The sequence below is a fragment of the Quercus robur genome, chromosome 2 (assembly GCF_932294415.1).
Source record: "Quercus robur chromosome 2, dhQueRobu3.1, whole genome shotgun sequence".
Taxonomy (NCBI): Eukaryota; Viridiplantae; Streptophyta; class Magnoliopsida; order Fagales; family Fagaceae; genus Quercus; species Quercus robur.
In genome coordinates, this window is record NC_065535.1 from 67,184,914 (window position 1) to 67,212,886 (window position 27,973).

The 27,973-nt window shown below is 34.6% G+C and overlaps 3 protein-coding genes across 6 annotated transcripts in view; 2 read left to right on the plus strand and 1 right to left on the minus strand.

Annotated features, from left to right (window-relative positions):
• LOC126714628 (triacylglycerol lipase 2) overlaps positions 1-9,548 on the minus strand; it is a 59,495-nt gene extending 49,947 nt beyond the window's left edge. For 2 of the 4 annotated variants that reach the window (XM_050414858.1, XM_050414854.1), the window contains exon 1: positions 9,355-9,548. In XM_050414858.1, coding sequence (XP_050270815.1) covers positions 9,355-9,546 — 192 coding nt within the window. In that variant the 5' untranslated portion in view covers positions 9,547-9,548. Of the gene's footprint in view, positions 1-2,581; positions 3,159-3,521; positions 3,618-3,734; positions 3,815-3,915; positions 3,957-4,048; positions 4,193-4,496; positions 4,608-5,856; positions 5,998-9,005; positions 9,120-9,354 lie in introns of those variants that run through there. The other 2 variants (XM_050414855.1, XM_050414853.1) reach the window with 2 other exon arrangements.
• A 7,644-nt stretch (positions 9,549-17,192) lies between these two features.
• LOC126714630 (zinc finger BED domain-containing protein RICESLEEPER 2-like) lies at positions 17,193-22,509 on the plus strand. Its single transcript, XM_050414860.1, has 4 exons — positions 17,193-17,389; positions 19,221-19,962; positions 20,072-21,459; positions 22,186-22,509. Exons 2-3 carry the CDS (start codon positions 19,229-19,231, stop codon positions 21,450-21,452), a joined length of 2,115 nt encoding a protein of 704 aa, XP_050270817.1. The 5' UTR covers positions 17,193-17,389; positions 19,221-19,228; the 3' UTR covers positions 21,453-21,459; positions 22,186-22,509.
• A 239-nt stretch (positions 22,510-22,748) lies between these two features.
• LOC126714631 (protein NONRESPONDING TO OXYLIPINS 2, mitochondrial-like) lies at positions 22,749-25,672 on the plus strand. The gene is made up of 4 exons (XM_050414861.1): positions 22,749-22,826; positions 23,244-23,507; positions 23,636-23,754; positions 25,426-25,672. Exons 2-4 carry the CDS (start codon positions 23,332-23,334, stop codon positions 25,443-25,445), a joined length of 315 nt encoding a protein of 104 aa, XP_050270818.1. The 5' UTR covers positions 22,749-22,826; positions 23,244-23,331; the 3' UTR covers positions 25,446-25,672.
• Positions 25,673-27,973: the final 2,301 nt, after the last annotated feature.

Here is a 27,973-nt window from a genome sequence, read left to right on the forward strand (position 1 = left end):
TATCCGAATGAGAGTATTAAGAGAGGTAAGAGACAAAACCAAAACCATTTTTGTCTGGGAATGAGGCATGGTGTAGTCTATACAATGTAATGGTAGTGGTTGGATAGCCAGCAGACCAGTGGGCAGTCTTAGAAGGACACCCAAAATGAGCCAAAAAGGGTTAAGGGGTAAAATTGGTAAATTATGTCATGGTAGACAATATAAAAGGCCATAAGCGTGAACAGTGAAGGAAGGGGGAAAGACGACAAGCAAAAAAGAGAGGTAGAAAGAAAGAAAAGGAAGCAGAGTAAACAAAGAAACAAAAAGAAAAAGGAATGATACAGAAATCCCAAAAAAAGGGAAGAAACATGAGTGATAGAAGCAGTGGCATGCATCAATTGGCTACCCATTTCTCTCCCTCTCAATAGACCCACTCTCTGATAAGCTAAGAATTCAAGTTTAAGTCATTTAGGTCCTTTTTTCCAAAGTGTGTAATCTTTACGACGAAAGTTCCCTCTGAGGTTACCCACATTGGAGATCGGTTCCCTTTTTGGGCTTGTGTCTGTTGAAGAGCTAAGTCCATTTCTTTGGCAGACAAATCCTTTCTTTCTTTTATGATCAAAGACTAACTCGTTATCTTACTGCTAAAACTTTTTGCCGTGATCTTGTTATTCATAATCGTATTGCTCTATTCTCCCTTGCTATGTTATTCACATGTTATTGTTATTAGTAGAAATGTTTTAGTTATCTTGCTGCATCGTGCTTCCTGCTGTAATACTTATAACAGTCTTTCCTACCGTGAGCACGCGGTACATGCAAGGTTCCTATCAAGATGCATTTGTATGGGGATGGTCCAACTTGCGCAGAAGCCGGCTCAAGGTGTGTTTCAATTAAGCCAGTCCCAACTCTCCTACCTCAGAATCACAGGCCATGGTACAGCAGGAGAAATCAAGCCCAAAACACAAAAAAAGGCCCACCACAATATATATATTAATAGGCAAAGCTTAGAAAAAATCCAATTAGATATTAATTGGATTATCAATTTTGCACCACGTGTCCCATTTAATTTTTAATTTTGTGCCAAATGAATTATTGAGTGTAAAAATCTAAAATTTCAAATCCAATTAGATTCTAAATTGGATTTCAATTGGAGTCCAATTTTCGGCCATGTGTCCATCTAAGTTTTTAATTTGTGTGGTAAGTAAATTATTGGGAGCAAAAACCGTAAAGTCTAAAATAAATTAAATTCTAAAATCCATAAAGTTTAAAAACTATACATTTCTAAAATATAAAATGAGAAACCATTACAAATTTTAGAAATGTATGATTTAAAAAAGTGTAAATTAATATAATGTATAATTTGAACCGTATAATTGTAACTATTTTTAATTATACCCGTGCATACATACGGGGCTATATACTAGTTTTAATAATGAAGAACTCATACTTGCATTGGCAAAACAGATTAAAATCAAAATTTGATTTTCCTTGGGTTCAAATGTTGTTTAGAGTCAACAAGTAAATGTTAATTTTAGTAAAGTACTAAATTGAAGGGTTGTAGTAAGAGTAATGGTAAGATAGATAGGGAATAATAGGGAAGTATGATGATAAGGTGAGAAATATTAGCAAAATTAATTGCTAAGCTTCCATGATTATTTATTGTATAGATATCCTGGTATGACCCCTTCACTCTTGAAATTCCAATTCCGTCCTTAGTTTTAAAGGGAAAAATAAAGTAACTTTTTAAGTCTAACATGCGTGCTCAAATTTTGAGTCCTGCCTAGATAAATCAAATCTATTTAGATTGTTAGATGGAGTCACTAGAAATCTTCCAAGATGTCTATTCACTTCAATATCTTCCAAATTTGTATTGGAATGTACATGCTTTGGGCTTGAAAAGTAGTCTACAAGTTTGAAAATAATGGTTCCTTGTTTGTATTAAGGATGACTATCTTATAGATTCATTCTATAATCTTGTTGACAATCTTCATCCACGTTCTTAGTTATTTCCAATCAAACAGAAAGTGCACATTTAGGAAAGTATATCTTTCGCACTTACTTTCACACTTACTTTATCTTTTCCTCAAATTTTGGGAAAGTATAAAATATTCAAAATTTTAAGTCCAATCATGGACGGAGGTATTATTGGACTTTGGGGGGATGCCCATAATTGTTTTAATAAAAAATACTATTATATATATAGATACTAATTTTAGCAATTTTGTTTAATAAAATTATTTTGTTCTCTTTAGCAATATCATTGATTCTTTTAAAAGTAATTCTATGTTTACAAAATTTTTTACAAACTATTGAGTTAGCAAATTCTTACTGGTTTGCATCTATGTCCATCACTTACATCATTTTTTTACTTACGAATAACCACTACTCGTCGATCACTACATCAGTAATTTATAATTAAAAAAAAAAAATTGTAACTCTAGCATTTTCCTCTTTTTAAAAGCCATAAAAAATTATATCTAAAATATAAAACAAAATATTTAAGCCCAAAAAATTTAGCCCAACAACAAAAACTACATATAGCACATTTAAAAGATATTAAACCTAGTCAACCAATTTTACATAAAATAAATTGTCTGGCCCTTTAATAAATTTCAAACTAAATAATTTTGTCCTTACTTTGAATGCATTAAAGACAACAAAAATTAAATTTAAAATAAAAATAAAAATAAAAAACTTCAATGGCCAAGCAAAAGCAGAGCCGAAGGCCAAAGCAGCCACGGTTAGAAGCAGAACCGCCTCCTTTTACTACTAGCTAGGTAAAGTACTTTGCCTAGTAATAAATATAAACTAGCTAATTAATGTTGATCACACAACTGAGGCCTCCATCAAGGATCATAAGTGTTGGCCCTTAAAAAATTTAACCACTTGATTGTAAACTACATCCTTGGCATTCCCTCCCATGACGAAATCTGCGTGAGCATAATCCTTGATGAACTGAACTGAGAGCTTGTCTACATCATGGGACTTTAAATCATCAAGTAAATGTTTAACATCTAAGACATCAGAGAGTGCATCTTGGCCACCATAGCTAAGGAACATAGGAAGGTCATGGGGAATGTTGGAGAGGTTATAAATTGGTGGCATGGCTTCCCCATAATGCATCAAATTATAGTCATGCCTCCCATAGTTGTATTTTGCCACAACACCATTTCTAACAGCTGCAAATTTATAGTTCAAAATCTTCCTCAATTAGTTATTCATAAGTAAATATCAATGACTTTTCTGGCAGTTTGTAACAAAGACTACCTAAAAAGAAATATTCGTGGTGAAGTACTAAGAAATAACATTAGTAAAGTGACATGCAACTTCCAGTTCCACACTTCCACTGTATAAAATGACATCAAAAATAGTATATACAAACTCATTCTTCGTGTAATATTTCACCTTAACCCTTTTGATCACATGAATTTTCATACCCCAAAATAGTAAAAAGCCATATACAGTCTCAATGAAAAGAAAAAAGTTTAAAATGCGCATCACAAGAATCAGCGTAAAAAGTTATTGTTCAGAAACAAACTTACTTTGAGAAAGGTGCACCATGTTCATGATTGATGTTGGCTGAGGTTCATTCATCAGGAAGAGATCAACGGTTGAGGAATTAAGGCAGCAATTTTTCCCTTGATTGAACACAAAGTTGGTACCATTGCATGAGTTAGTACGTTCCTTCAAAAATATTTTCAGTGTATAAAATCCATTGTACTATTGAAGCTACCGATCAATGCAGAGACTAATACCAGTTAATGCGGTTACTAAGTCGGAGCAGTCAACCCCGGGATTATCACATAGAAACTTGAGAAAGTCACCCCCAGCTTCCCTATATAAAAGGATTTGCAGATCAAAACCATCAATTTAGAACATTGTAATTCTATAACATGAAGTAACTTCTATATCATCAGTAACTCTTGGGACTCTTACCCTTTGGGATTGAACTCTGCTAGACCAAATAGCCTGCCGATCTGTTGTCAAAATCAAGCATTTCTGTCATGTGCATGCTGTTTATTTTTGTTTAATAAATTAACATTATGTGGGGCATCATTGATGACCTTACCTCACCAACAAAGGATTTGGCAGCAATATTGGCAAGTGCAGTTTTCATGTGGCTCAAATAAGCAATAGGACTCAACAATGCTGCTGATTTCAGCTGGTTCATTAGTTTACCTTCCGAGAAGGATGCCAAAGCTGTTAAAGTTCCCTGTCAAAGATTGCCCAAGTGTCGAAATTTTAATAGAATACAATGGACAGTTTTTTCTAGTTATATATTCCAAACTTTTGAACATCACACTACTAGTACTCTCTCATTTTCAACAGAAAGCTTGGACAAATTTATTAGTATATGGCTAAAGTCATTAATGCTAGACGTCCACATAATTAAGATAAAAAAACGATTCATAGCATTGCAAAGGCTTTTTTGCAAATCTAAGAATAATGAATGTCTTAGATTCAAAGTGTAACATATGTAGCTTTGAAGGGGTGCATAATCTGATGATGATGCTCACCAGGGAATGGCCCACGTAATTAATCTTCTGCCCTGTTTGGCCATACACATAGTCAAAAAGAGCTGGTAGCTCAAAGGAAACCAATTCATCCCATGACCAATTCCAGAAAGCCTGTCATATTTACAATATTGACAAACCATGAGTAACAAACAATAAAGAAGATGAGGGGAATATCTTTTATTAAAGATATACTAAATTACCCATGTAACATTTAAAAAAAAAAATTACCCACTTACCAACTCAATTCTCAATCTTTTTTATTTTATTTATATATATATATATATATATATAATGTATCAACCCAATAAGTATATAGGATATATGATTTAACTAGGTGTGACCACAAGCTAGGCTTGTTTTCACTTTTTTGTCCTGCTCAAAGGTGACCCTAAAATTCAAACCCAATTCTAGTTTTAACTGTTACAAAATTAAGTGATTTTTTTTTTGCCGAATATAAGCCAATTTTTTCAAGGAAAAAAAAAAGTTTATCTTCAAAAACCTACATATGTCCTAAGATTTGATTCTTTTAGACCTCCAAATAGGTACAATTAATGCCACACTCATTAGTGTTCCTAGATCCTTTCCTTTTTTTATCGTGCTCTATGATGAACCTATATCCAAACCCAAAATCTAAGAAAAGAAATTCAAACCTATTTCCTGAGTTCCAATCAATGTCTATTTAAGTAATTGCCTTTCTGTTTTGATACTGACATCCACGTGGGTATTGCTAATCAACTACCGCACTCAGACTTTCAGAGCCTTTTCTTTTTTTTCTATTTTGTTTTCCTTTTCTTCTTATCAGCAGCAAGTGGGAAGCAGCCAGAACCTTTCATGGTCGAAAATCAAGGAAATTTAATCCTTATAAAACATTGATCATCTAAATTAAATCATGTTATATATTCAGTTATTGGAAGATTTTATAATTTGAATTATTTGATTTTTGAAAAAAAAAATTCTTTCCTTTTCTTTTAATTAAAGATTTTTTTTTTATTTTAATTTTAATCAAAGTTGGATCCTTTATACAAGTAGGATATTAATTAGAATTTGGCTAATATATCTTTCTACTTAAAACTAGTACTATCACACTTTCCCTTGGCATCAAACTCATCTTAAATTTTTCACCATAATTGATGTGGCAAATTATTAATAATAAATGAAAGAAAAAAAATTAAATAGTGGATTCAAAAAATTAGTAATAATTTGTCAATTGTTATGAAAAAATATTGTGAATTTTTTTTTTATATGAAACATTTCTCTAAACAAAAACAAGAAACCACTATTATCTATCATCATATGCAGCATAAAATAGTTTTATGAAGTAATTAAATTGATGAGTAGTAAAGGGAAAGAGGAGCAGAACCGGTTGGCTAGGGACCAAGGAGACATGTCGTCGGCTTAATCTGGTCCCTCTGGTGTTAGAAATCCACACATCAAACCCGTTATCAGCTAAAATTAATGGTAGATTTTGCTCTGGAGAATTCAGAAGCCATGTCAATCCATCCTGCACCAAAAAAAAAAAAAACCAATCAAACATGCACCACGTAACTACATCGTTGAAATTCACGAACAACAAAACAAAATTGCCTTCCCATCAAAAAACAAACAAACAAACAAAATTGCCCGCCCATATCTCAATTTATGTGAGACTCTACATGTTGTGGCTCAGGTAATAAGAACACACGTAATACTGTAATAGTTCACACAAGTTAAGATGCTACGTAGAGATATCTTCAACTCTGGTCTAGTCAAATGGAATGGAATTATGCGTGAAACGGTGCATGATTTTGCGGACCGTTAGATTTTAATAGGGCACCTTCAACATTTCTGCATAGATTAAGTCTAGTACCATAACTAATTTTACAACTTTGTCACAATTTTGCAATATGACGACTCGTGAGTAGTGAAATAATGAACTCATATGGACTCAATATTTTATTTCCATCTTTTACAACTCGCCACATAAACAAATTGTGACAAAAATTATAGAAATTGTTGCGGTAGTAGACACACTCTTCTACATAACCTTCCTTTTGTCGTGGTGGCTATAAAACTTCAAGTGGATTATTGGAACAATCAACTAGTATTAAAACAAAACAAAAAAACAAAAACATAAACAAAAACGAAAAAAACTAGTATTAAAAACAGACCCATATCGCCTTGGTAATGTAAACGTGACTTTTGTTGTAAATACCTTTTAGCCACACACACACCAAAAAAAAAAAAAAAAGTGATTAAAATGGGATATGTTCACATTTGAAGAGATATAGACATATATTAGTGGTATGTTGGTTGACTTAAGAATTAGCACGATTAAGGGTTCAAACCTAATGGAAAATCTCTAGTTGGATTAATCGGTTAATCTAATCATCCAGCTTAAAAGTTCAAATTTGTAATTACACAAAAGTTTTACTTTTTTTTTAATCTCTTATTCTACACTGAATTTAGCATTATAAAAGAATTTTTTGGATTAATTTTATACATAGTTTAGATTTTATATTATAAATCTAATACTATATTTAATTTTAAATGAAGTGATACTATATTGTTTTTGCACACCATTAATTACTTTTAAAAAACTTAACAAAATGGACTATATGTTTCATATATAACGTTTTGTTGCAAGGGTAGAATAAATTATGTATCCAACAATATCTCTGGGCAAATTCGTTTTCACCTTTGTGCACAAACATTCATCTTTCTTGTGAGCAAATTTACCTTTACAATGTGGTGACCAATGACCAACCTCACATTTTAATGGTTACTTTGTAAGAGTCTGATATGACTTCACATATCATCAACGTACATGCGTAACCTAACTCATTTTTTCCTTAAGTAGATGCGTAAATCATGCATTCCCTTTTAAAAGACACTTTTGTTCCAGGCTTTTCTTTTAGCTAACTTGGACCTCGAGCACTAGCATTGAAAAATGCTATGCTATACTATTATACCATCTCAAAAAACCACTTTATTACTTATACCATCTCATTTTACAATACCTTTCACATCCTAAAACTCTATTCTTATTAAAATATTATTCTTTAATTTTTTTTTTATTATTTCTTTTTAACCAATACTTTTTTCCAGTTCCACTTTCCTAGGCTTTCCAACCGTTTTTTTTTTTTTTCCTCAGCCTCTAGCACCGATTCATCTCACAGAACTACACACACAGACCCATCAACAGAGCCACACACAGCCACACACACAAACCATCAAACCATAGCCAACAACGGCCACCACACCCACCACCCAAGCCACCGATCAGAAACCACACCGCCGATTTGAAACCCAGCCTATTTGAAACCCACTGGAGCAAACCCATTCAAAAAATATCATCACCGGCGCTACCAATGATCAACCCAACCGATCAACCCACCGATCAACAAATCTACCGTTTCAAACCCACCATCAACCGATCCCAGCCCACCAATCCAAACCCAGCTCGCCGATCGACGATGAGAGATGAGAGAGAGGCTGTGTGAAGCTTCACACCAACTTCAACCACAATCCAACCACGACCCAAACCCCGGACCCAACCACGACCCACAACCCCTTTAAGTACCGGTCACAGCCAGAAAAAAAAAATAATAATAATAATAATCACAACCACCACAGTGACCCACGCCGTCACCCACGACCCAAGCACCGGACCCATAACCCAACCACGACCCAAGCATCGGGCCCAACCACGACCCACAACCCCTTTTAAGCACCGGTCACAACCAAAAACCACAACCACCACACCCACGCCGTCACCCACGACCCAAACACTGGACCCACAACCCAACCACGACCCAAACATTGGACCCACAACCCAACCACAACCCAAACACCAGACCCAACAGAGAAGGAAGAGAGAGCAGAGGTGGGGTTTGGGTCCGTAGAGAGGAAAGAGTAGAGATAGAGAAAAGAGAAGAGAAGGAAGAGAGAGAAAAGAATTGTGGGTTGTGAGAAAAAATCATAGGGAATAAAATATATATATATATATATATATTTTTAACATTATGCTACAGTACAATTCTAAGTTTAGAATTGTACTGTAGCACTATTGCAAAAAATTTTGCAAAAATGCGGTTTAACATTGTTTGATGTAAGTGTTTTTGTCTTCTAAAATGTCAAAAATGCCTTAAATATGGCTTTAGCATTTTTCAATGCTAGTGCTCCAAACCAAACATTCAAAGCGGAATCATTCCAAAGTTTTTACTTTGACAAATTAAAGCAGATAGACTAAATATAGAGTGCTCCATAATGTGCAAACTGACGCGGATTTGACCCTTTTTTCTGTCAAGACTCAAGACCATGGTGTCAGGTTTCACACCAAAACAATGGCATAGTTTCCTGGGGAAGACTAGACTATTCCTCTTATTAGTCCTCACTCCTCAAAACAGAACTAGAAAAAACCCCCACCTTATTAATTTTACATGCATGAAACACTGTCAAAAAATAACTAAATAACTAAATATGTATATATATATATATATATATATATATATATATATATCATTCACTTACGACAGTAACCCCATGTTGTATTAAGACTGGTTGCTTCTTAGTCCCAGCAGTACCCCCAACACGACCTTCTGGGATCCTTTGCACACTGAGTATATACCCATCTTTGGTTGTCACCTGAAAATTAAATTTACATGCACATGTTAAGTCACATCTATACTCATGTTTGATTATAAGGTCCAGTTAATGTGTGTCCTAAAGGTACATGTTAAGCCTTCTATTTTTGGAAACATTTTCTCAAAAATTGAAAAAATTATCAATATTTTTTCAATTTTCGAGAAATTTTTTTTCAAAAATGATTGATTAAAAGCCAAACTATAATATATGTAATAGTTATGCATGAGAAATTTACTTCATGCTCCTCGCATTTGTAGCCATGTACAGTCACTGAAGATGCGCATAGACCATTCTCTGGTGAAGCTACAGCATCTTTGTTTAGGCCAAAGGAACCACGAATTGAGCTATGTGCTTGATGAGGCTGAACTGCCAAGACTAGGACATAGAAGCTCCAAGCAGCCAAACCCAACAAGCCAGGGACACCCATATTAATTGTTGGTTTTGTGTGATAAGTTTGAGAATGAAGCTTCCCTTTATATAAGAGTAAAAAAGAAAGAAAGATTATTACAAGTATGTGGGAAAACAAATTGGTTTTCTTTCTTTCTTTTTGGCTAACTGACCAAAATTATAAAATACTTTGCACTTTTCACGTTCTTTCCACTGAGAAAGGAATGGGTTGGCGTGGCCGTGTGGGTCCTTGAATATTGCTAACTAAGCAAATGGATATGGAGGAATCATGACTCTCAACAGTCTCTTATATAGCTACAAATTTCTGAAGCTAGAAACAGATTGAGGATATATAGGAGCTGTTTGTTAACGTTACGTGTGAGTGAAAAAATGTGTAAAAATACACGTAATATTGTTTAAAAAATTGAAAACATGTATTTAAATACATGTACCAAACAGACCCATAGGAACTAGTCCTATCAAAAGCAAATTTGAGGGAAAGCAAATATAGACATAAAAGACAATATATCATATATATATATATATATATATATATATATGGTATTTTTATTGAGATTTACTTAAATTTGACGCTATAGTTTCAAATCCATATCATATTAACTTTATATAAGATGTATGTGATGCATATCTTGTTTATTTATGCCATGATTAATTTACAAGGGGTGCTTATTTTGGATTAGGATCATTTAGAGTTCGGATAATTATATTGTTGAATTCCTAAAATCTTATTCTCTTATCCATTTATTTATTTATTGATAAAATTATCCATTTACTTTAAAATAAATACATTATATTTTGACACTTTACTCTATACTATTTATAAGAAGATTCCTCTGTTTGGACTAGACTTTTCTGTGATTCATAAATACCCCTAATCTGGTAAAAATATATCTCCAACTCCACTTAAAATGCCTACAAAATAAGAAACTTTCTTACTAATCCATGTCTTCAAAACAAACTTATCCAAAATTTTAAATAAAAAAAAAAAAAATTATAACACTAGACCTCCAAAAAAAAAAAAAAAAAAAAAAAAAACCTCACCAAAATAGTAATAATAGAAGCTTTTTAAAATGTTGATAACACGTTAAAACTTTATCCATTCATTTCACAACAAATGAATAGGATTTTCAAAACTCTTTGTAGAGTTACCCTAAAAACTCTAAATGATCTTAATCCATTTGGCGGGATAAACAAGTAATTTTTTTTTTATTAATTTTGTATATTCCATTTTCCTTTCTATAAATAAAAAAAGTTTTGATAAGTAATTTAATTTATATTCCATTTCAAGTTAGATAAATTAAGGTGGATTAGATCTGCTAATGAAATGTGGATATGATCTGGATCCCTGCAAGTAACCTCTAAGAAATTTTACCGACAAGACTGTCGCTTTTTCTACAATGGATAGTATTCAAGAATAGCTTAATATTTGACTTTTTGACATTATCTTTCCATGTTCTTATGAAGAACCAAGACCAATTTTGGTTCCTAACTGAGTCCAACACTAAAAGTGACAATATGAAGATATGATTCATGTAAATGCATGATGCCTTAAGTTGCAAATTTGTTTTCTCATTTAAGTGGCTAGGTACTTTAATTTAGATGAAATATATAGCTACTCTTATCTTAGGTTATAAAGGGTAAAAGATTTCGTAGTGGAATTGTGAGCAATAAGGGGATAGAGTAAACTTGGGGATTGATTTGGGAACTACTAATTAACCTTATAATTGAGGTGGATGCCCAGATATAGGCAGATAGATATCACTCGTAATGGAAGCAACTAATGATTTTCGTTCTTTTAGTGCTATGGTTTCAAATTGCAATTTGAACACTTGTAACCTTGTCCACTCTCATAGAAAAAGAGTGCAAACCTTTTGGAAAAAAAAGGCCATGATTTGAATAGATTTGTGTTATTTGTATTGACCCAGCTCATTTTCTTGTAGATCAATTATTGAAAATAGTTGCCAGACGTATACCCCAAACAATTTTGTGAAAGTTAACTTAAATATGCATGATTTCAAGTAATGTTTTCACCCAAAGTAAAAAGATCGGGTAAGATTGAAGTAGGTTGAAAATAGATCCAAATGTTGATAAAATATTAGTTCTTGGAAAATCTAATTTTAAACCCAATGTGTTCTAAAAGTTCTTATATCATTTTAAAAAAAATCTTATTTTAGGCCCCAAGCACTTTAATCTTTAAATAACGGAAATAGTGGATTTATTGCACAAGTTTGTTATAAATTTCCCGTATATAATAAGCAAATCCAAATCTTATGTCTCACTTTTTTTACTTTCCTCCATACAATTATAGATTATAATATCAAATCACAATAGCAATAATAACACAGCAATAAACATGCAACACAAAATTTATAAACAAAGTGGAAAACTAATGAAGAATCTCTTCAAAGGAAAAACCAATCTAGAGATCTATTTAATCTCCTTAAAAAATTCAACATATAAAAAGAAACAGTTATGATAGTCTATACTCACATAACATTTGCAATCCTAAATTCTCTATGTAAATTATACAAACAATATGTTTGCCTTCCTAGTTACCACCATAGTTGTAGAACCAGGGACGCAGCTATAGCAAGGCTTGGGGGGTCATGGTCCCCCTAAAATTTTAAAAAATTATTTTGTATAAGTATTAAAAACTTTAAATATTTAGCTACAAAAATAGAAGTTGGCTCCCCAAATGTTTGAGTTAGTTAAATGATGCTCTTAAAAACCCATAGAATTTGTCAATTAGTCTAGTAGTTATAGAGACAATGTAGTTTTTATTTTCTCTAATTCATTTTTTGTACATATTTAATATAAAACTAGACAGATTTTGTATACTTAATGAAGTTTAAAAGATAATAAATTCCCCTAAAAAATTATTTTGCAAATATAAATATGTGAAAGTTGTTAATTTTATATACAATATATGTAGAGATATGGCTTGAATTTAGGGGCTTTTATGCACATACATGATCTATATGGGAGTAATTCCACTATAAGTGGATTTACTTGTTTTTTGCCTAGTTTAAATTGAACTAGGACTCCTTGTTTTGGATGACTTGTCATTTGGTAGAGTTCTACTTGAATTGGATCTCTTTTCACATGGTGAAGGAAACTTGTTCTCATATTAGTCTTGGAATTCTACTTGACTTCGGAGTCCAATATGAGATTGATTTAATTTAGCTGACCTTGAGAGATAGCCATGTGATTTAGAGTTATATATACATGGAGTAGACTCTGTCTTTTGCTTGGATTAGTATGGTGCACGTGGAGACAAGGAAATTGCATTACAAATTCTACTGCTCGAAGGACTTGCATCTTTGCCGAGTTGAATATCCAATATAAATAAAGTGTGTTGCGGCAAATTTAGAGTTTTGTGTGTGTGAGAAAGAGAGGCTTTCTTTTGTTTGGTTCTTCAATATTTGTGTGTTGCAATTTGGAATAGTGAGAGAGATTTGTTACTGCTTGGTTTTGGTTCTGCAGTTTGGTGATTTGCTCTTTCTTTGTGTGCTGCAACATTTGGATTTGATTTGTGGCTCTCTCTTTGGTTTGTGCGCAATTCGCATTTGGTATTTGGTATTCGTATTTGGTATTTGTGAACCTTAAGTTCTTTGGTTTTGTATTTGTGAGAGAGAGCTATTTGGGTGTATTTGGGATTTGGGTTTGTGAGAGTGCTTCTACACCAATTTGTATATATTATCTCAAATTTGTTATAGTAAAATTTGTTCGTCGTCGCTCATAGATAGGGCTGTCCACAGGTCGGGTTTGTACCCAACCCGGAACCGACCCGACGGAATCGGGTTTTGGAAAAACTCACTCGTCGCCGATCGCCGGAGTAAACGGGTCAGGCGGATCAGACTTCAACGGGTGCGCGGACAGGTCGGTCGGAGTCAAAGATCTGAGAAAACAACAAAAGAAACGGCGAGGAAACTGCAAGAAAAGGTGAGAAAAACCCAGATCCGACGAAAATCTCATCGAGATCTATGAGATTTCGCTAGATTCACTCAAAATTTCATCAGATCTACGTGAAATAGCGCCTGAATCAGGGTTTTTTGGCCGAGATCTCGGTTTTTTATCGTCGGAATTTGGGTTTTTCTTGCCAGAATCTGGAATTTTCTCACCGGAACTGGATTTATCGCCGAAATTTGGGTTTTTCACCGGATTATGGGTTTTTCGCCAGTCAGTTCGGGTTTTTTAGGTTTCTGGGGAGAGAAACCAAAACCGACCCGCCGGAGTCGGTTTTTGGTGGAGAAAATCTACTGCCGTCCGCCAGAGTAGGTCGGGTCGGCTGGTTTTGGATCGGTTCCGATCGATTCTCTGGGTGGGTCGAGTCACCGGATATGTTTGGACAGCCCTACTTATAGATATAGGCTATTGCTGAACCACGTAAATCTTGGTATTTTGTGTCTATTTTTTTTTTGGATTAATTTTCTTCATTCCAATTAATTGTTTGAGATCTTGCAAAAACATTTATAAATCCTAACAGATCTAAATAACAATTAACTGATTTCAACAACCACATGTAACCTTGGTATTTAATGAAAATCGTGAAGATTAATTGACATATATTAACATGAATCAATGATGGTGACCGTTCTGAAAATATTGTGCAAGACTAATGGGGAAAGACAGAGTATGAGCCCCCATTCCTGAAAGGCGAAAGCCAAAATCCACGATGCTTAACATCAGCCCCATCACAATTATACAATTTTATCATTTGGAAAGGCATCAAAAAAGTTTTAAATGGAAGGAATCGTTGGAAACAAGCTAGTCATGTGAACCCCACCTTTATTTTCATTATTATGAAATGGCCTTTGACAAAATATTGCCTTTTTCACACCTTGCATATATGAGAATCAAGTCCTAATTAAGCGGAGAAAATAACGCAATTAATTGTTTGTACCTCTGCAACTTTTATTGTATTTTATAACAAAAAGTTATATATATACACACAACTTTAACAGTTAAGTGGAAGTATCTCTGTTCCTCAAAAAAAAAAAAAAAAAGTGGAAGTATCTCTTGGGTAGCTCAATTTTAATTCACATAGCAAACCCAAAAAGTGACCCTAGTAAAGCCTTGGTTGCAGGTGCATGGCGAAGGGGATCAAGAAAATCTTGGTCCAATTTGAGTCTTTGATGATGAAATACATGGGATCCATCTTAGAAGAGATAGGAAAATCTTGATTGTGCACCACACTTTTATCATTTGGAATTTGACTTAAGACTAGTTAGCAATAATCCACACGTTAAACTCGTCAAACTCAGAGGACATACTACTCTACACGCAAAAGAACATTATGTTTTGGGTGCATACAATATATACCCATTCACACACATCTCTGTTTAGTTAGCAATAATCCACACATTAAACCCATCAAACTCAGAGGACATACTACTTTGCACACAAAAGAATATTATGTTTTGAGTGCATACAATATATACCCATTCACACACATCTCTGTTTAGTTAGAATTTATAAATTCATTTTTTACCTTTTAACTTTTATGTACAACTTTTTAAAATCTCATTTTTTATCTCACATTTTAAAAGTTTTTCAGTAAAAAAATTATATAAATTATTTCTAAACGAACAAAATTTATATGCAGCAACATGCATTGCGTACATCATGAGATACATCGTTAGGAATATTCAAGAACACAAACAATGCACGTGCCTCGGTAAGACTGTAAAAAGAAAAAGGTTGGGGTTCATTTGTCATTGGGCCTCCAATTTCGAGCCCACACTGAGTGTTTCTGTTCAGCCCAACCCATTAAAAGCTAAAATCTCATCCCTTACTAAATAGTAAACTGATCCGCACATTCCATAGAGAACTTTAATTATATTGCGCAGTGAAAATTTTTAATTTTATAAAAGCAAAATATTAGTTTTGAGGACAAACTTGATGTAGGGATATAAAATCACCATCAATTCCATAGCTCATTTATCTAGAAACATGTCCTTTAATTTATTGGCAAAATCATAGTTCTTTCTTTAAAAGAGTTTCAACTTAGGACGTCTGATCTTGATAATAACTATTTATTATCAAACTAAAACATTAATTAGTTTTTGGTATAAGTAGGGATTGAACCTCAGATCTCTTATTCAATCATTAGAGACTTCAACATATGTATATATTACATGTAAAATTAATGTATTTTTGTCATGTGGCTCATTAATTATTTAGATAATTAATTTACTTAAGGTGAAACTCTATTAAAGTTTCAGGTGGCTCATTAATTATTAACATAATTAATTAGTATTTTTTCAATTTACATATAATTTTTCATTAATTTATGCATGGTATACTAGTAAATATTATAATTATAATGTGCTAACTTTTAATCACAAAATTAAAAATTAATTGAAAATTTATTTGTGATGTTGTTTGTGTGACATCAACATTTAATAAGAGTCTTTTGGTAAATTAATATAACCTTTAACACTTTCCATTAAGAAATTTATATACCATTTGTTTGGTACACTAACCTTCTTTGAGTTTTTTCATTATTACACTCATACCCCCTTCTAGTTTGAAACAAAACACTCTTTAGCAAAAAAAAAAAAGAAACAAAACACTCATTTTTTTTTCTTTTTCTTTTTTGCCAAATAATCATGACGTTAAATAAAAAAATAAAAAATAAATAAAAGAAAAAGAAAAAGAAAAGAAGATAGCTCTAGCCATCTGAACCTTCAAGGAAAAAGACCCAGGAGGGAAGAGAGGAGATCGAAATTAGACCATCTCCCTGAATACAAAAGAGAAGCTCGAACAAGAAAAAGAGTTTAGAGCTGACTTCAATTCATCATGGAATAGAGCCCAGAACTAGACAGGAAGAGAGTGAAATTCTTGCAAAGTCTCGATAACACTTTAGGGGTCTCTTTCTAATTTGTCATTTTTGAATGGGCAAATAAAATCTTACCATAATCATTTCTTCTCATTTCTCACATCTGCAATGAAAGTTGAATTAAGACACTCACCTTCAGTAAAATGCAACTATTCACAATTATACATTGACCTTCCATAAATTATTGAAAAAAGACTTTAAAAAATCTTGAATTTCGTATTTTATTCTTTACTTATATCGTTATCATATGTCCACTAATTAGAATTTTCAAAAAATTTATAGCTTTTTTTTCTTTTTCCGGAATTTTTAAGCACCTTTTAATTGTAATAGAAAATATAAATAAATTAATTAATTAAATTGGGGGAGGGAAAAAATTAGAGTGACACCTGTCAGTTATTCTCTTAACTTATTTCTCTCACACGAAGACAAACTCCTTCTCTCTATTCAAGACCCCATAAATGATCTCCTTTCTCTCTCTTCTTCCTCCTTCACAAATACCCAGCCCCAAAAACCAAATCAAAATAAAAAATTTCTCTCTATCTCTTCAAAAATAATTGATTGTTTATGATGATTAATCCCAATGAATGGAGCAAAGGGTCACATTTCATAAGATGCTACCTAAAACCCAAAGCCTCCATGGCCGAAACTAGGGATGGCCATACCCATTGGGTAATGGATACCCGACCCTACCCGATCCAAATATTTCGGGTAATACCCGATTCTTAACAGGTAGAACTCAACCGGGTAGGGTATGGATATTACCCGAATTTTTCGGGTAAGGTATGGATAATATCCATACCCTCCCCTAAAAAAAAAAAAAAAAAAGACCTAAACTCTCTCACCGTAACTCAGTCTCACTCTCTCTCTCTGCCTCTCCAGTCCTCACCGTCACTCTCTCTCTCTGCCTCTCCAATCTCCGCCTCTCCTCACCGTCACTCTCTCTAGTCTCCGCCTCTCCTCGCCATCGTTTCCGCCCCTACCTTCCTCCAAATCGCCGATCGAGTTGAAAACCTCCTCCACGGTATCTATCTCTCTCTCTTATAGTCTTTGTTTGGTTGCTCAGAAAATTTTGAATTCTAATTTTACTTTTTGGATGTCATATGATTGACTGAGGTGGTGCTAACTTTTGGTTTGGTTGGTCAGAAATGTGAGGAAACATTTTCATACCCATTGGTTTTCCCTCTTTCGCTAGTTTGGCTTCAAAAGAAAATTCTTTTCTGTGGTTATCTAGGTTTGACGTTTTGGGAGGATTTTGTTGATAATTAGCTTTTGTTTCCTTTTCTAGACTGAATTTGTCAACTGGTGAGTTTTTTGTTCTTTGCATGTTGTTTACTTGTGTTGTCTTGTTGAATTTGTTGTCTGGGTGTGTGTTAGATTTTGATTTTAGAGTTTGAATTCAGCTGGGTATGTGTCAAATTTGGTTTTTGATTGAATTTTATCAACTGGGTATGTGTTAGATTTTTGCTTTCATTATTTTACTTTTGCTTGAAATTCAAAGGGAGGGGACTTGGGATAATGCTCTCCCCGAATGGATATATTCTCCATTTCACTTGGAATAGAGAGAATTCTATTTCTCCAACTACCATGAAATTAGTTTTAAATAATTGCTCAACAGCAGCAATGACAATGAACGTTGAATATGCTTATAAAATTTCTATATCTATAAGGATACTCTAACTTCAAGCTGGTCTACAGTTCCTACCCTTTGCTGTTAGGCTCTAATGATAGATAAATTTCTACATGAACTTTCCAGCTAAAAGAAAATGCTTCAATTCCTCTATGCTTATAAAATTTCTTTAGAAGTTCATGAAACCAACATTTGCATTTGCATTTACAGGTTTGTTAACATTCCCACAAAATTTACTCCTGTTTTCTTTAGAGGTTAATGTTAAATTTGAAAATTTTAGACCTAACTGAAATGATTGCCAGAAGTGTAAACTACATCATTTGTTGAAGTCTTAATAGAATGCAATATATTAATTAAGTCTCAGTTGAATACTGTAAAAAAACAAGATGGACTCGTTTTGAATGTCAAGTAGAAGTAAAACACTGGTGAATAATTTCGTTTTGCATATGATATGCAAACAGCCCCATGTTAATTCATTTTGGTTCTCCATTTGGGGTAAAATAATTATGAAAATTAGTACATTGGAATTTGGCATATATATATATTCTTTTCTTTTGCATTTATAGTGTTTCCACCTTGACCATGTTTCTTTAATTTAAGGCAATCTTGCAATATTATCAAACTTTTATTCAAATTGGTACATCTCTTCCTTGTACTTTCTGCTTGCTATTTATGTGTCATTTATTGAATTATAATTAATGTACTCATTTTAAATGTTGTGACTATTGAACGTTGAGGAAGCTTATTGCTATTGTTCTTCTACTACTTTTTTCCTTTTTTGCATCATTGACCTGCAATTGCCACTCTTCATTCTTGAATTGTTTGCGGATCTGTGGTTCCTAATGAAATAGATAGCAAAGAAACCTCTCAACCCACTGCCAATAAATCAACACCCCCAAGTCAAATTGGTGCACCGGGTCTTAATATTGGTGCAAATTTTTTAACTTGTCAAAAGTTTATCATTATATGTTTTTGCATGCTTAACAACTTGAGCTTTGTTGGTCATATTTCTGTGCCTACAAATCAAACAGCTTAGGGCCACATCCCAATTAAATGTGTGTGTGTGTGGGTTTTCACAGCAGGCTCCTTCCATTAATGTTGTATAATTTTTTATTTATTTATTTATTGAACGTTGTATCATAATCACTATTCTCAATCACATTATGTTGTATCATAATTACCTTTTTTAACTAATCTTTCTCTCTCTCTCTCTCTCTCTTTGCAGCTGCCTACATGTCTACCACATCCTCTGCCTCAGCCCCAGCCCCAAGGCCCCCAACTAGCACGACATCAGAATCACAATCGTTGTTTGGAGAGGAAGTTGAGTCCATTCCGGTTGAGAATCCACAAAAACAAGGCACTAAAAGAAGAAAAACTTCAGACGTATGGAATCATTTTAAGAAGAAGAATATTGATGGGAAAGTTAAGGCTCAATGCAACTACTGTGGAAAACTTATGGCTGTAGCAAGTACATCAGGGACGACTCATTTAAAACTGCACATAGCAAAAAGTTGTCCAAGTGCTCCGAAGGAAGCAAGTCCTTCGAGGGAAGGAACGGATATTAGGAGGCAAGTTCTTGTCAAACAACACAATAAGGCAAGAAGTAAAGGGATCTCAAGCCCTAGTGTTTTTAATGAAGAGGATCAAAAGGCTTCGAGGAGGGACCTTGCACGAATGGTCATTTTGCATGAGTACCCTCTTGCAATTGTTGATCATGTTGGGTTTCGGGATTTTGTTGGTGGTCTTCGGTCAAATTTTAAGATAGTAGGAAGAAACACATTGAAACGAGATATCAAAAAAATTTATAATGAAAAGAAGCAGAAGACTATGGTAGAAATTGACAAGAATGCAAGTAAAGTTGCAATCACAACGGACTTGTGGACTGCAAACAACAGTAAGAGGTCATTCATGGTAATCACAGCTCATTATATAAGTGACTCTTGGACTTTGGAAAGCCGGGTTATAAGGTATTTTTTTTCTTTGAGTCATTTTGTTGTACTAGTTTTTAGAGTCTTAGGCAAGCTTATTAACTTTTTGCTTTCTTTAGTTAATCATATTTATGTTTATTTTTTTTAGGTTTATTCGTATGCCATCTCCACATGATAAGTATTCTCTTTCTAAAATCCTTTTGGAGTGTCTTTCTGATTGGAACATTGATTTGAAGTTATCTGCCATAACTGTAGATAATGCTAGCAACAATGATGGTATGATGAAACTTGTTTTGGATAAGCTTCAAGCTAGTTCACTTATTTTAGGTGGAAAATTGTTGCATGTGCGTTGCGCAGCACATATTCTGAATTTGGTTGTTCAAGAGGGTTTGAATGTAATTGGTGATGGTATTGAGAAGGTTCGAAGTAGTGTATATTTTTGGACTCAATCACCAAAAAGAACAGAAATTTTTGAAAAAATATCTCGCCAATCACATATTGCAAGTACTAAGGAATTAGTACTTGATTGTAGGACTCGTTGGAACTCTACATATTTGATGCTTTCAACTGCCTTGATTTATAAAGATGTTTTTCCACGTTTACTATGTTGTGAGCCTCAATATCAGTCTGCTCCAACTAATAGGGATTGGGAGGTAGCACAAATTGTTTGTGAGAAGTTGGGTTATTTTCATAAAGTTACTGAGTTGCTTTCTGGTACTGCCTACCCTACAGCTAATCATTATTTTCCTTCAGTCTTTCAGTTGAAGTTGGAATTAAATCAGTGGCTTTCAAGTGAAGATGAGTTGGTTAAGAAAATGGCAGGAAAGATGTTAGCTAAGTTTGATAAATATTGGAGTGACGTTCATGATATCATGAGTTTGGCTATTGTTTTAGATCCAAGATATAAATTGATGTTATTGACCTTTTATTTTAATAAAATGTATGGTAGTAAGGCTAACGAAGAAATTGACAAGGTTAAGAACCTTCTTTTTGAGTTGTTTGCGGACTATGACTTAGAAAGCATTGATAGAGGAGTCATTTATTCTCAAGTTTCATCTTCTACATCTACATCAAGTGCTGCACATGAACATGATGATACAATGAGGGACTATGATTTATTTGTTAGTAATGCGACTGCTAACATAGGCCAAAGGAGTAGGGATATTATATCGGAGTTTGAACTTTATACTAGTGAGAAAGTGGCACCTAGAACTGAACAATTCAATGTTTTGGGTTGGTGGAAGCATAATGCTAGTAAGTATCCTACCTTGCAACGCATTGCAAGGGATATTTTGGCTATTCCTATGACAACCGTTGCCTCAGAGTCGGCTTTTAGCACTAGTGGGAGATTGTTGAGTCCACATCGTAGCCGTCTTCATCATGATACCTTAGAAGCATTGATGTGTGGGCAGAATTGGTTATGGAGCGAACTTAAAAGTGTATTAAAAGATGCTACCATTCAAAACGTTCTTGATGATTATGAAGAAGATGAATTGGAGGAAAGTCATGCCATGGAGCTTTCAGACTAATGGATAGGTATTATTATCCTTGATTATCCTTGATTTTGGTATATGTACTATATTCTTGTAATCATGGAATTTTCTTATCCCTCACAAACAAGCATAATAGAATTTTCGGAAACTTGTTGAAACATAAATTTTTTTTGTGGAACCAATCTGATAACATTTGCACAATTGCGTGGATGTGCATTCTGTCTGTCAGTGCATGTTTCTATATCTGACAGTCTGGCCCTCTAGAAAATGGTTAGCTCTATACATCTTGCTTTCATGGAGTCTTGTGTATGGTTCTGGTTTTTCTGACTTCTCATCTTCACATTGACTTTCATAGTTCTGCAGCTTTCTGAGAGAATGAGAGGGAGAGATGGGGTAGAACTTGGAACCATATATTGACAATGTTCACATGTCCCTTCCGAACCATGTAAAACTGAGTTTGAGCAACTCATTCTACCTAGTTTCCCCAATAAAGGATTCTCATAAGCTAGATTAACACCTGTTCATAAGTCTACTACAAATTGCCCCAAGACTTCTTATGCTTTCTTTTCTTATTTGCAAAGAGTGGATCTCAGTTTAAAAATATTATCAGTTCAGCCACAAAACTTTTGTCAAAACCATAACCATATGATTATCTCTAACAAAAAGTACCATAACACCCATATACAAAAAACTTTTCTGTCAGGAATAAACCCTACTAAAACCTATTTCTATGTTACAATAACTTAATGGGTTCTTGTTCATTTGGCAGGACCAAACTCAAGCAAACTGAGGTGGACTGTGAGTTCCTGAAAAAGTGCTGTGAAACACTGACTGATGAAAATAGAAGGCTACAAAAAGAGCTTCAAGAACTGAAAGCATTGAAACTAGCCCAACCCTTGTATATGCATATGCCAGTGAACATGATGATACAATGAAGGAGCTATTTGTCAACTCAAAGTTATAAACTTCTTATGCTTTCTTTTCTTATTTGCAATTTTTATGTTTTGATATATGAATGTGTTATGAAAGTTTAGATATGGTATGACTCTATTATGATATATAAATGAAACTTTCTTGGTTTCCATTTATCACATTTTTTTTATTGATTAGTTTTTTTTTTTTTAAGATTGGTTAGTTTTTATGTTATAATGTTTTGAATAAAAAAAAAAAATTAAATGGGTTTCGGGTTCGGGTAGGGTATGGATATCCATGGATAATATGTTCGGGTAATATTCGGGTATGGATATTATCGGGTATTGATGATCGGGTATCCATGGGTAAAATTTTCGGGTCGGGTATGGGTATACCCGATCCATGGCCATCCCTAGCCGAAACACAGGTAATCGAAGCTCCATGGCTCCTCCACCACAAACCAGCATGGCCGAACCTTCAAGAGCTCACCCACCACCGGTGCTGGTCTTCTCCTCTTCCTCTGTTTTTATTTTCGGTTTATTTTTCTGTGTATGGCTGAAAAAGCTCTACATTTGTTTGGTTGGTTGTGGGTTTGAGAATTTGAAAAATGGAGGTTCTTGCTTTGGGCATGGATTTTTTTTTTTTTTTTTTCAAAATTAATCTACTTGTGGGTTTTGGGTAGGCCGAAAAAAAATGGGTTTTGATTTGGGTTTGTCAGCTGTGATTTGTATGTATGTGAATCTAAGCATGTGTGTACAATTATTTTTGAAGAGAGAGAGAGAGAGAGAGAGATTTGTATTTTTGAAGAGAGAGTGCGTTGATGAGGTTTTGAAGAAAGAGAAATTTGATGTTAAGAGTTAACGGACGTTATTCATTAAATTGGTAATTGAAGAGGTTAACGGCGTCGTTTTGCAGTTGGAGTCGCACACTTGGACAAAACCCTTCTGATTCCTCGAAAGCACAGAAGAGAGCTTAAAAAAAGCTCAACGAAGCCAAGCCAACAATGGCGTACTCAAATGTAGTCTCGAGGTTATCGTCGCGATTACAACCTTTCGCTCTTAAACTCGCCAAAAGATCGCTCGCTCCCGAGCTCTCTCCGCTCAAATCGTGCTCTCAATCTCAATCTCAATCACAAGCCTCTGCCTCCGCCTCCGCGGGACGCTTTTCCCGCATTTCTCGGTGAGATCTCCGACCTCTCATTTTCTTGCCTCCTGTTTGAAATCGTCACATGTGAACCTAATAATGACACACACAAAAGTTTTCATTTTGTTCCTTTAACTGAGAGTTACAGTTGTTTTTGTGATTAGGTTACCGTTGGAGTTGAGCAGCGTGGAAACGATGATACCGTTGCACAACGCGATAGCTTCGGCGAGGCTTGTGTCGAGCTTGTCCACTGATTCTCAGAGCTGGAGTTTAGTTCCTCAAGGTGCGTGTCACTTTTATGTGTGCCTATTTATTTGATGCTTTCTTCATGCCCTTTTATGTATATCTTGCTTTTGAGAGGGCTTTTTGTTGAAAAAATTTGACTAGGAATTTAGTGCACACCACTTGTTTGTATGTATATATGTATGTCTGTATGAATGTGTGACTTTAGGAGGAGAAGTGTATTAATTGAACTTCCAAATGGGTATATGTAGTCTACTCTCATTGGCCCTATTTTGGATTAAGGATTTTGCAGAGGTATGGAATTTTTTTTTTTGGAAAAACTGAGTTGGTCGGTACTGCTATTCTGTATGTTAGGGTAGATGTTGATTGTCTCAACTGAAGTTGGACCTGTTGCGGTTATCTATAGTTGGGGATATGAATCATGTTACGCCAATGTGTGATAATAAGATAGATATTTCAAGATGTTTTATATAGGGTTTTTGCAGTTATCTAGGGTGTCTTCTCCACATCCCCCCCTTCTATGGGTGAAGGGATGGGAAATTCCTTGTTATTGGCGAGGTTCAATTGAGTGTTGTGACTGAATTTTATAAGGGTTCATTTGGTTAGGCATTTTGGGAGCTTAAAAGTGTGTTTTTAAAACTCAAAACTTCATTTCACAATAGCATTCGTCATAGCTTTTTTACAAACGCTCAATTAAACCCAAAACATCGTTTTGCAATAGCTTATCCAATCACACCCTAAGAGGGGGATGGACCTTCATTATGGTATTGCTTATGCAAGGGACAAGACCATTGAAGGGAAAGTTCAAGCTATTTGCTTAATTGAAGATTATTTAGGATTGTCGAATTGTAGAGTTGGGTTAGGGGCGGAGCGGATCCCTTGAGACCCAATGCAGCTAATTTATTTTTGTTTTTCTGGGACGAATTATAGGTTGTGGTGTATGGTAAGGTTATATTGAGAAATTTCAATGTACCAGAATAGGGTATCTTCAGAGGCACTATAAAAGTATTGTAAATTCTTTATTTTCTGATAGTGATTTTTTTCTGCCACCCACTCCCATGGATGTAGGCACCTTACCTAAGCATGTAAAATTTGTGTTGATTTTCTCTCTATTTTTCGCTGATATTGCTAAGATCATAATTCTTCCACAGTAAGTAATCAGCAAAAACCTTGTATCAATTATTTGGGTTGGCCTCCAACCTGCAAAATCTTCATTTGTGATGTGAACGGCAACATAAGATCAATTGGCCAATTGAAGGAAGGAAAACATCACATTCACTGGGTGTTTGTCCCTGTGGCTAAGCTTAATGGAAACAGGAAAATACTTAGCAGATGAGGGGGGGCCAATTATCTAATATTCAACCTACACATTTTTGCCTCCCACCCCCCCCCCCCCCCCCCCCCCCCCCCACAAAAAAAAAAAAAGGGATTCTTGCTTGTGAAACAATTATGTATGCTTAATATGATCTAGTCCTGATCACATGTATGTGTGTGTGTGTTGACAACAATATGCACAGTATTATGTTTCTTGTGATACTCTTTTTTGAATTGGTAAAAGACTCACGCACCCAATGGATCTTCCATGACCTCATCCTCCAACCAATTATTATGGGACAAGGGCGTGAGAATTGATCTATAGCTCATTGATATAATGGTATGTTTCTTATGATGATTTCAACTCATTAAACAATCCATTTTGTCCATATTGCAGGTATATCAATGCCTTTATGACAGAGTCTGGTGGCAGCAAGTTCATATTCTAGGCGGCATTTCTGCTTGAGGGCAATTTTATTTTGTTCTGACTTTTGAGGCCTCTATTGAACTTAGATCGCTTCATTCATCTTCATCCGTTTTTATACTGTTTTTGAATGTCCATTACCAGGAGAGCCTGGATGAGTTTTCATTAACCATGATTAAATATACTTTGTTCTGTATGCCAAGCAAAGTAGTCTATAGCTTTTCTCTCTTGTTATTTAGATATATTTACAATTTCCATATGGCATATTTTAGGTGACTTATCTTTTCCATTTGATTAGCTGATCTGACTCTAGCAAACTCATTAAATTAGTTATTGTTATCTTTAAAACTCTAAAAAGAATTTATGTTTTTTTAGGCAATTGGGGTATCTCTTTTTATAGCTGCCAGCTATGTGTTTTGGGAGAATTTTCCATGTCACTGAGAGAGATAGGCTATGTTTGGATCTGACATCACTCATATCTCAATTCTTATACCCCAAAACTCATTCTCATATCTCATATCTATTTCCCTATTTTCTTTTAACTCACTCCACAGTGTGTTTGGCATCAGAATTCCCCTTGGTTTTCAGTTTGAAAAAAGCAATTTTAACTCATTTTTGTGCAGCCCATTAGTCAGAACAGCCACTACCAGAGGATGAAGAAGATGAAACCCACACACCAACAGTAAAACATTCCACCCATCGCAACAAACCCAAAACTCAGCTCTATCACCACTGCCACCAACAGCAAACCTTGAACCCACTACCATTGACACTACCAAGGCCACAACCAAAAGAAAAATCTCTAACTACCAAATGAAAACCACACCCACAAAAAGAAAAAGCACCAACCATCAATACCGCCACCAATGGCCACACAAACCTACCTCCATAACAACCCAAGCCTTAAACCACATCCACAACCAAAAATCCAAACCCATCAACACACATGCATAGATTAGCAATCAAAAATTGCGACCCAAACACACACACACACACACACAAAAAACCAAACCCACAAACACAGCAAATCCAAACTCAAGAATCCTTAGACCAGAGGCCCAAAATCACAAAATTGAGGAGAGATAAAATCACACACACACACACACACACAAACCAAACCCACAAACACAGCAAATCCAAACTCAAGAATCCTTAGACCAGAGGCCCAAAATCACGAAATTGAGGAGAGAGAGATGAACCAAAAGTGAGGAGAGATAAAATCGATCTAGCAAAGGGTAGGAGAGAGAGAAAACAATCTTGTTGAGAGAGAGAGAGAGAGAGAGAGAGAGAGAGAAAAAATCAATTTTGTGCGGTCATAAACTTGTGTCCATTGGTGTTGAGCCCTACTTGAGCAGAATTATTTACAAAAATGGTATTATAACTCAGTTTACATCACCCAAAAACTTCAAAAAATTGTTCTCATTTTCCACAACTCTAACTTTGTTTTTTGAGCAATGAATTATGGAAATTGAGAATGAAAATTTAACCAAAATAACCTCACTTAGTGTGGGGCTCAAGAAATGTGTGTGATGAAAACTCAGCAAACCAAACATGGTAACCTTCTCTTCTTTTTGGGGGCCAAGAAAATTTATTAAATTTTCATGGTCCCAACTGATGAAAGTATTTCCGTCCTTTTCCCAACTGATGAAAGTATTTCTGCCCTTTTTACATGTTAAAAGTTTGAGCGTTCCAGCTTTAAACTCAATATGGGGCTTAGAAACTGAAAGTGAAAAACCATGTGCAATCAGTCATATGCTTGTACCATTGCCAGCCTTGAACTGCCCTAAAGCTTTTTTGGGCCCTTTAGGCAAACAAAGGGTTTATTTTTTTTGCAAGAACAAAGGGTTTATTAGTCTTGGAAGGTGGAGACCTTAATGTGTAAGGTCCACATTTAACAGACCAAGACTCATCAACCCTTGACGTTCTTGTACCAATTATTCACAATGGACCACCTTTCTAGTCTACTCCAGTTCAAAGATTAATAAGGTTTTCAAGTTTTCAACCAAGCATGGCAAACAGGCCAAAAAAGTTGCTCATTTATGGCGAGTGTTGAAAGGCAGCTCCGAACGATTCAAAGATCATGCACCTTCTCACCTTCACCTTGTATAATATTCGAATTTTATGATTATACCTACATTGTTATATTAATAATTCACTCTTTTTTTTCTTTTTTCTTTTTTAATAAAACACATTTCAAAACAACACACTTACCATCTGCGAAAACACATTCACACACTTATCTACAACATGATGTTTCCCTTCAAAGTTTTTTTTTTAAAGGAGAGAGGGGGAAGTAAAATGTTTAGTTATGATGGGTTCCATTGATGAGATGGCATTGACAAGTTTGGTTAAGGTCAATGCCCTGAGTTCAAATTCTAAGGTCACAAAATTAGTTATTAAGACAAACATCGGTCGATGATAGATTAGAAAAGCATACAAGAAGAGTCATGGATTTTTGCAAATGGTAAAGAGACAACTTATGGCACCAACTCATATAGCCTCATACTACACAATAAAAATA

Coding starts and splice junctions, on each gene's coding strand:
- LOC126714630 (XM_050414860.1), top strand. CDS start 19,229: ATGTCTACCACATCCTCTGCCTCAGCCCCAGCCCCAAGGCCCCCAACT. Junction 19,963..20,071: donor TTGGAAAGCCGGGTTATAAG/GTATTTTTTTTC, acceptor TATTTTTTTTAG/GTTTATTCGTATGCCATCTC.
- LOC126714631 (XM_050414861.1), top strand. CDS start 23,332: ATGGCGTACTCAAATGTAGTCTCGAGGTTATCGTCGCGATTACAACCT. Junction 23,508..23,635: donor CGCTTTTCCCGCATTTCTCG/GTGAGATCTCCG, acceptor TTTTGTGATTAG/GTTACCGTTGGAGTTGAGCA. Junction 23,755..25,425: donor CTGGAGTTTAGTTCCTCAAG/GTGCGTGTCACT, acceptor TCCATATTGCAG/GTATATCAATGCCTTTATGA.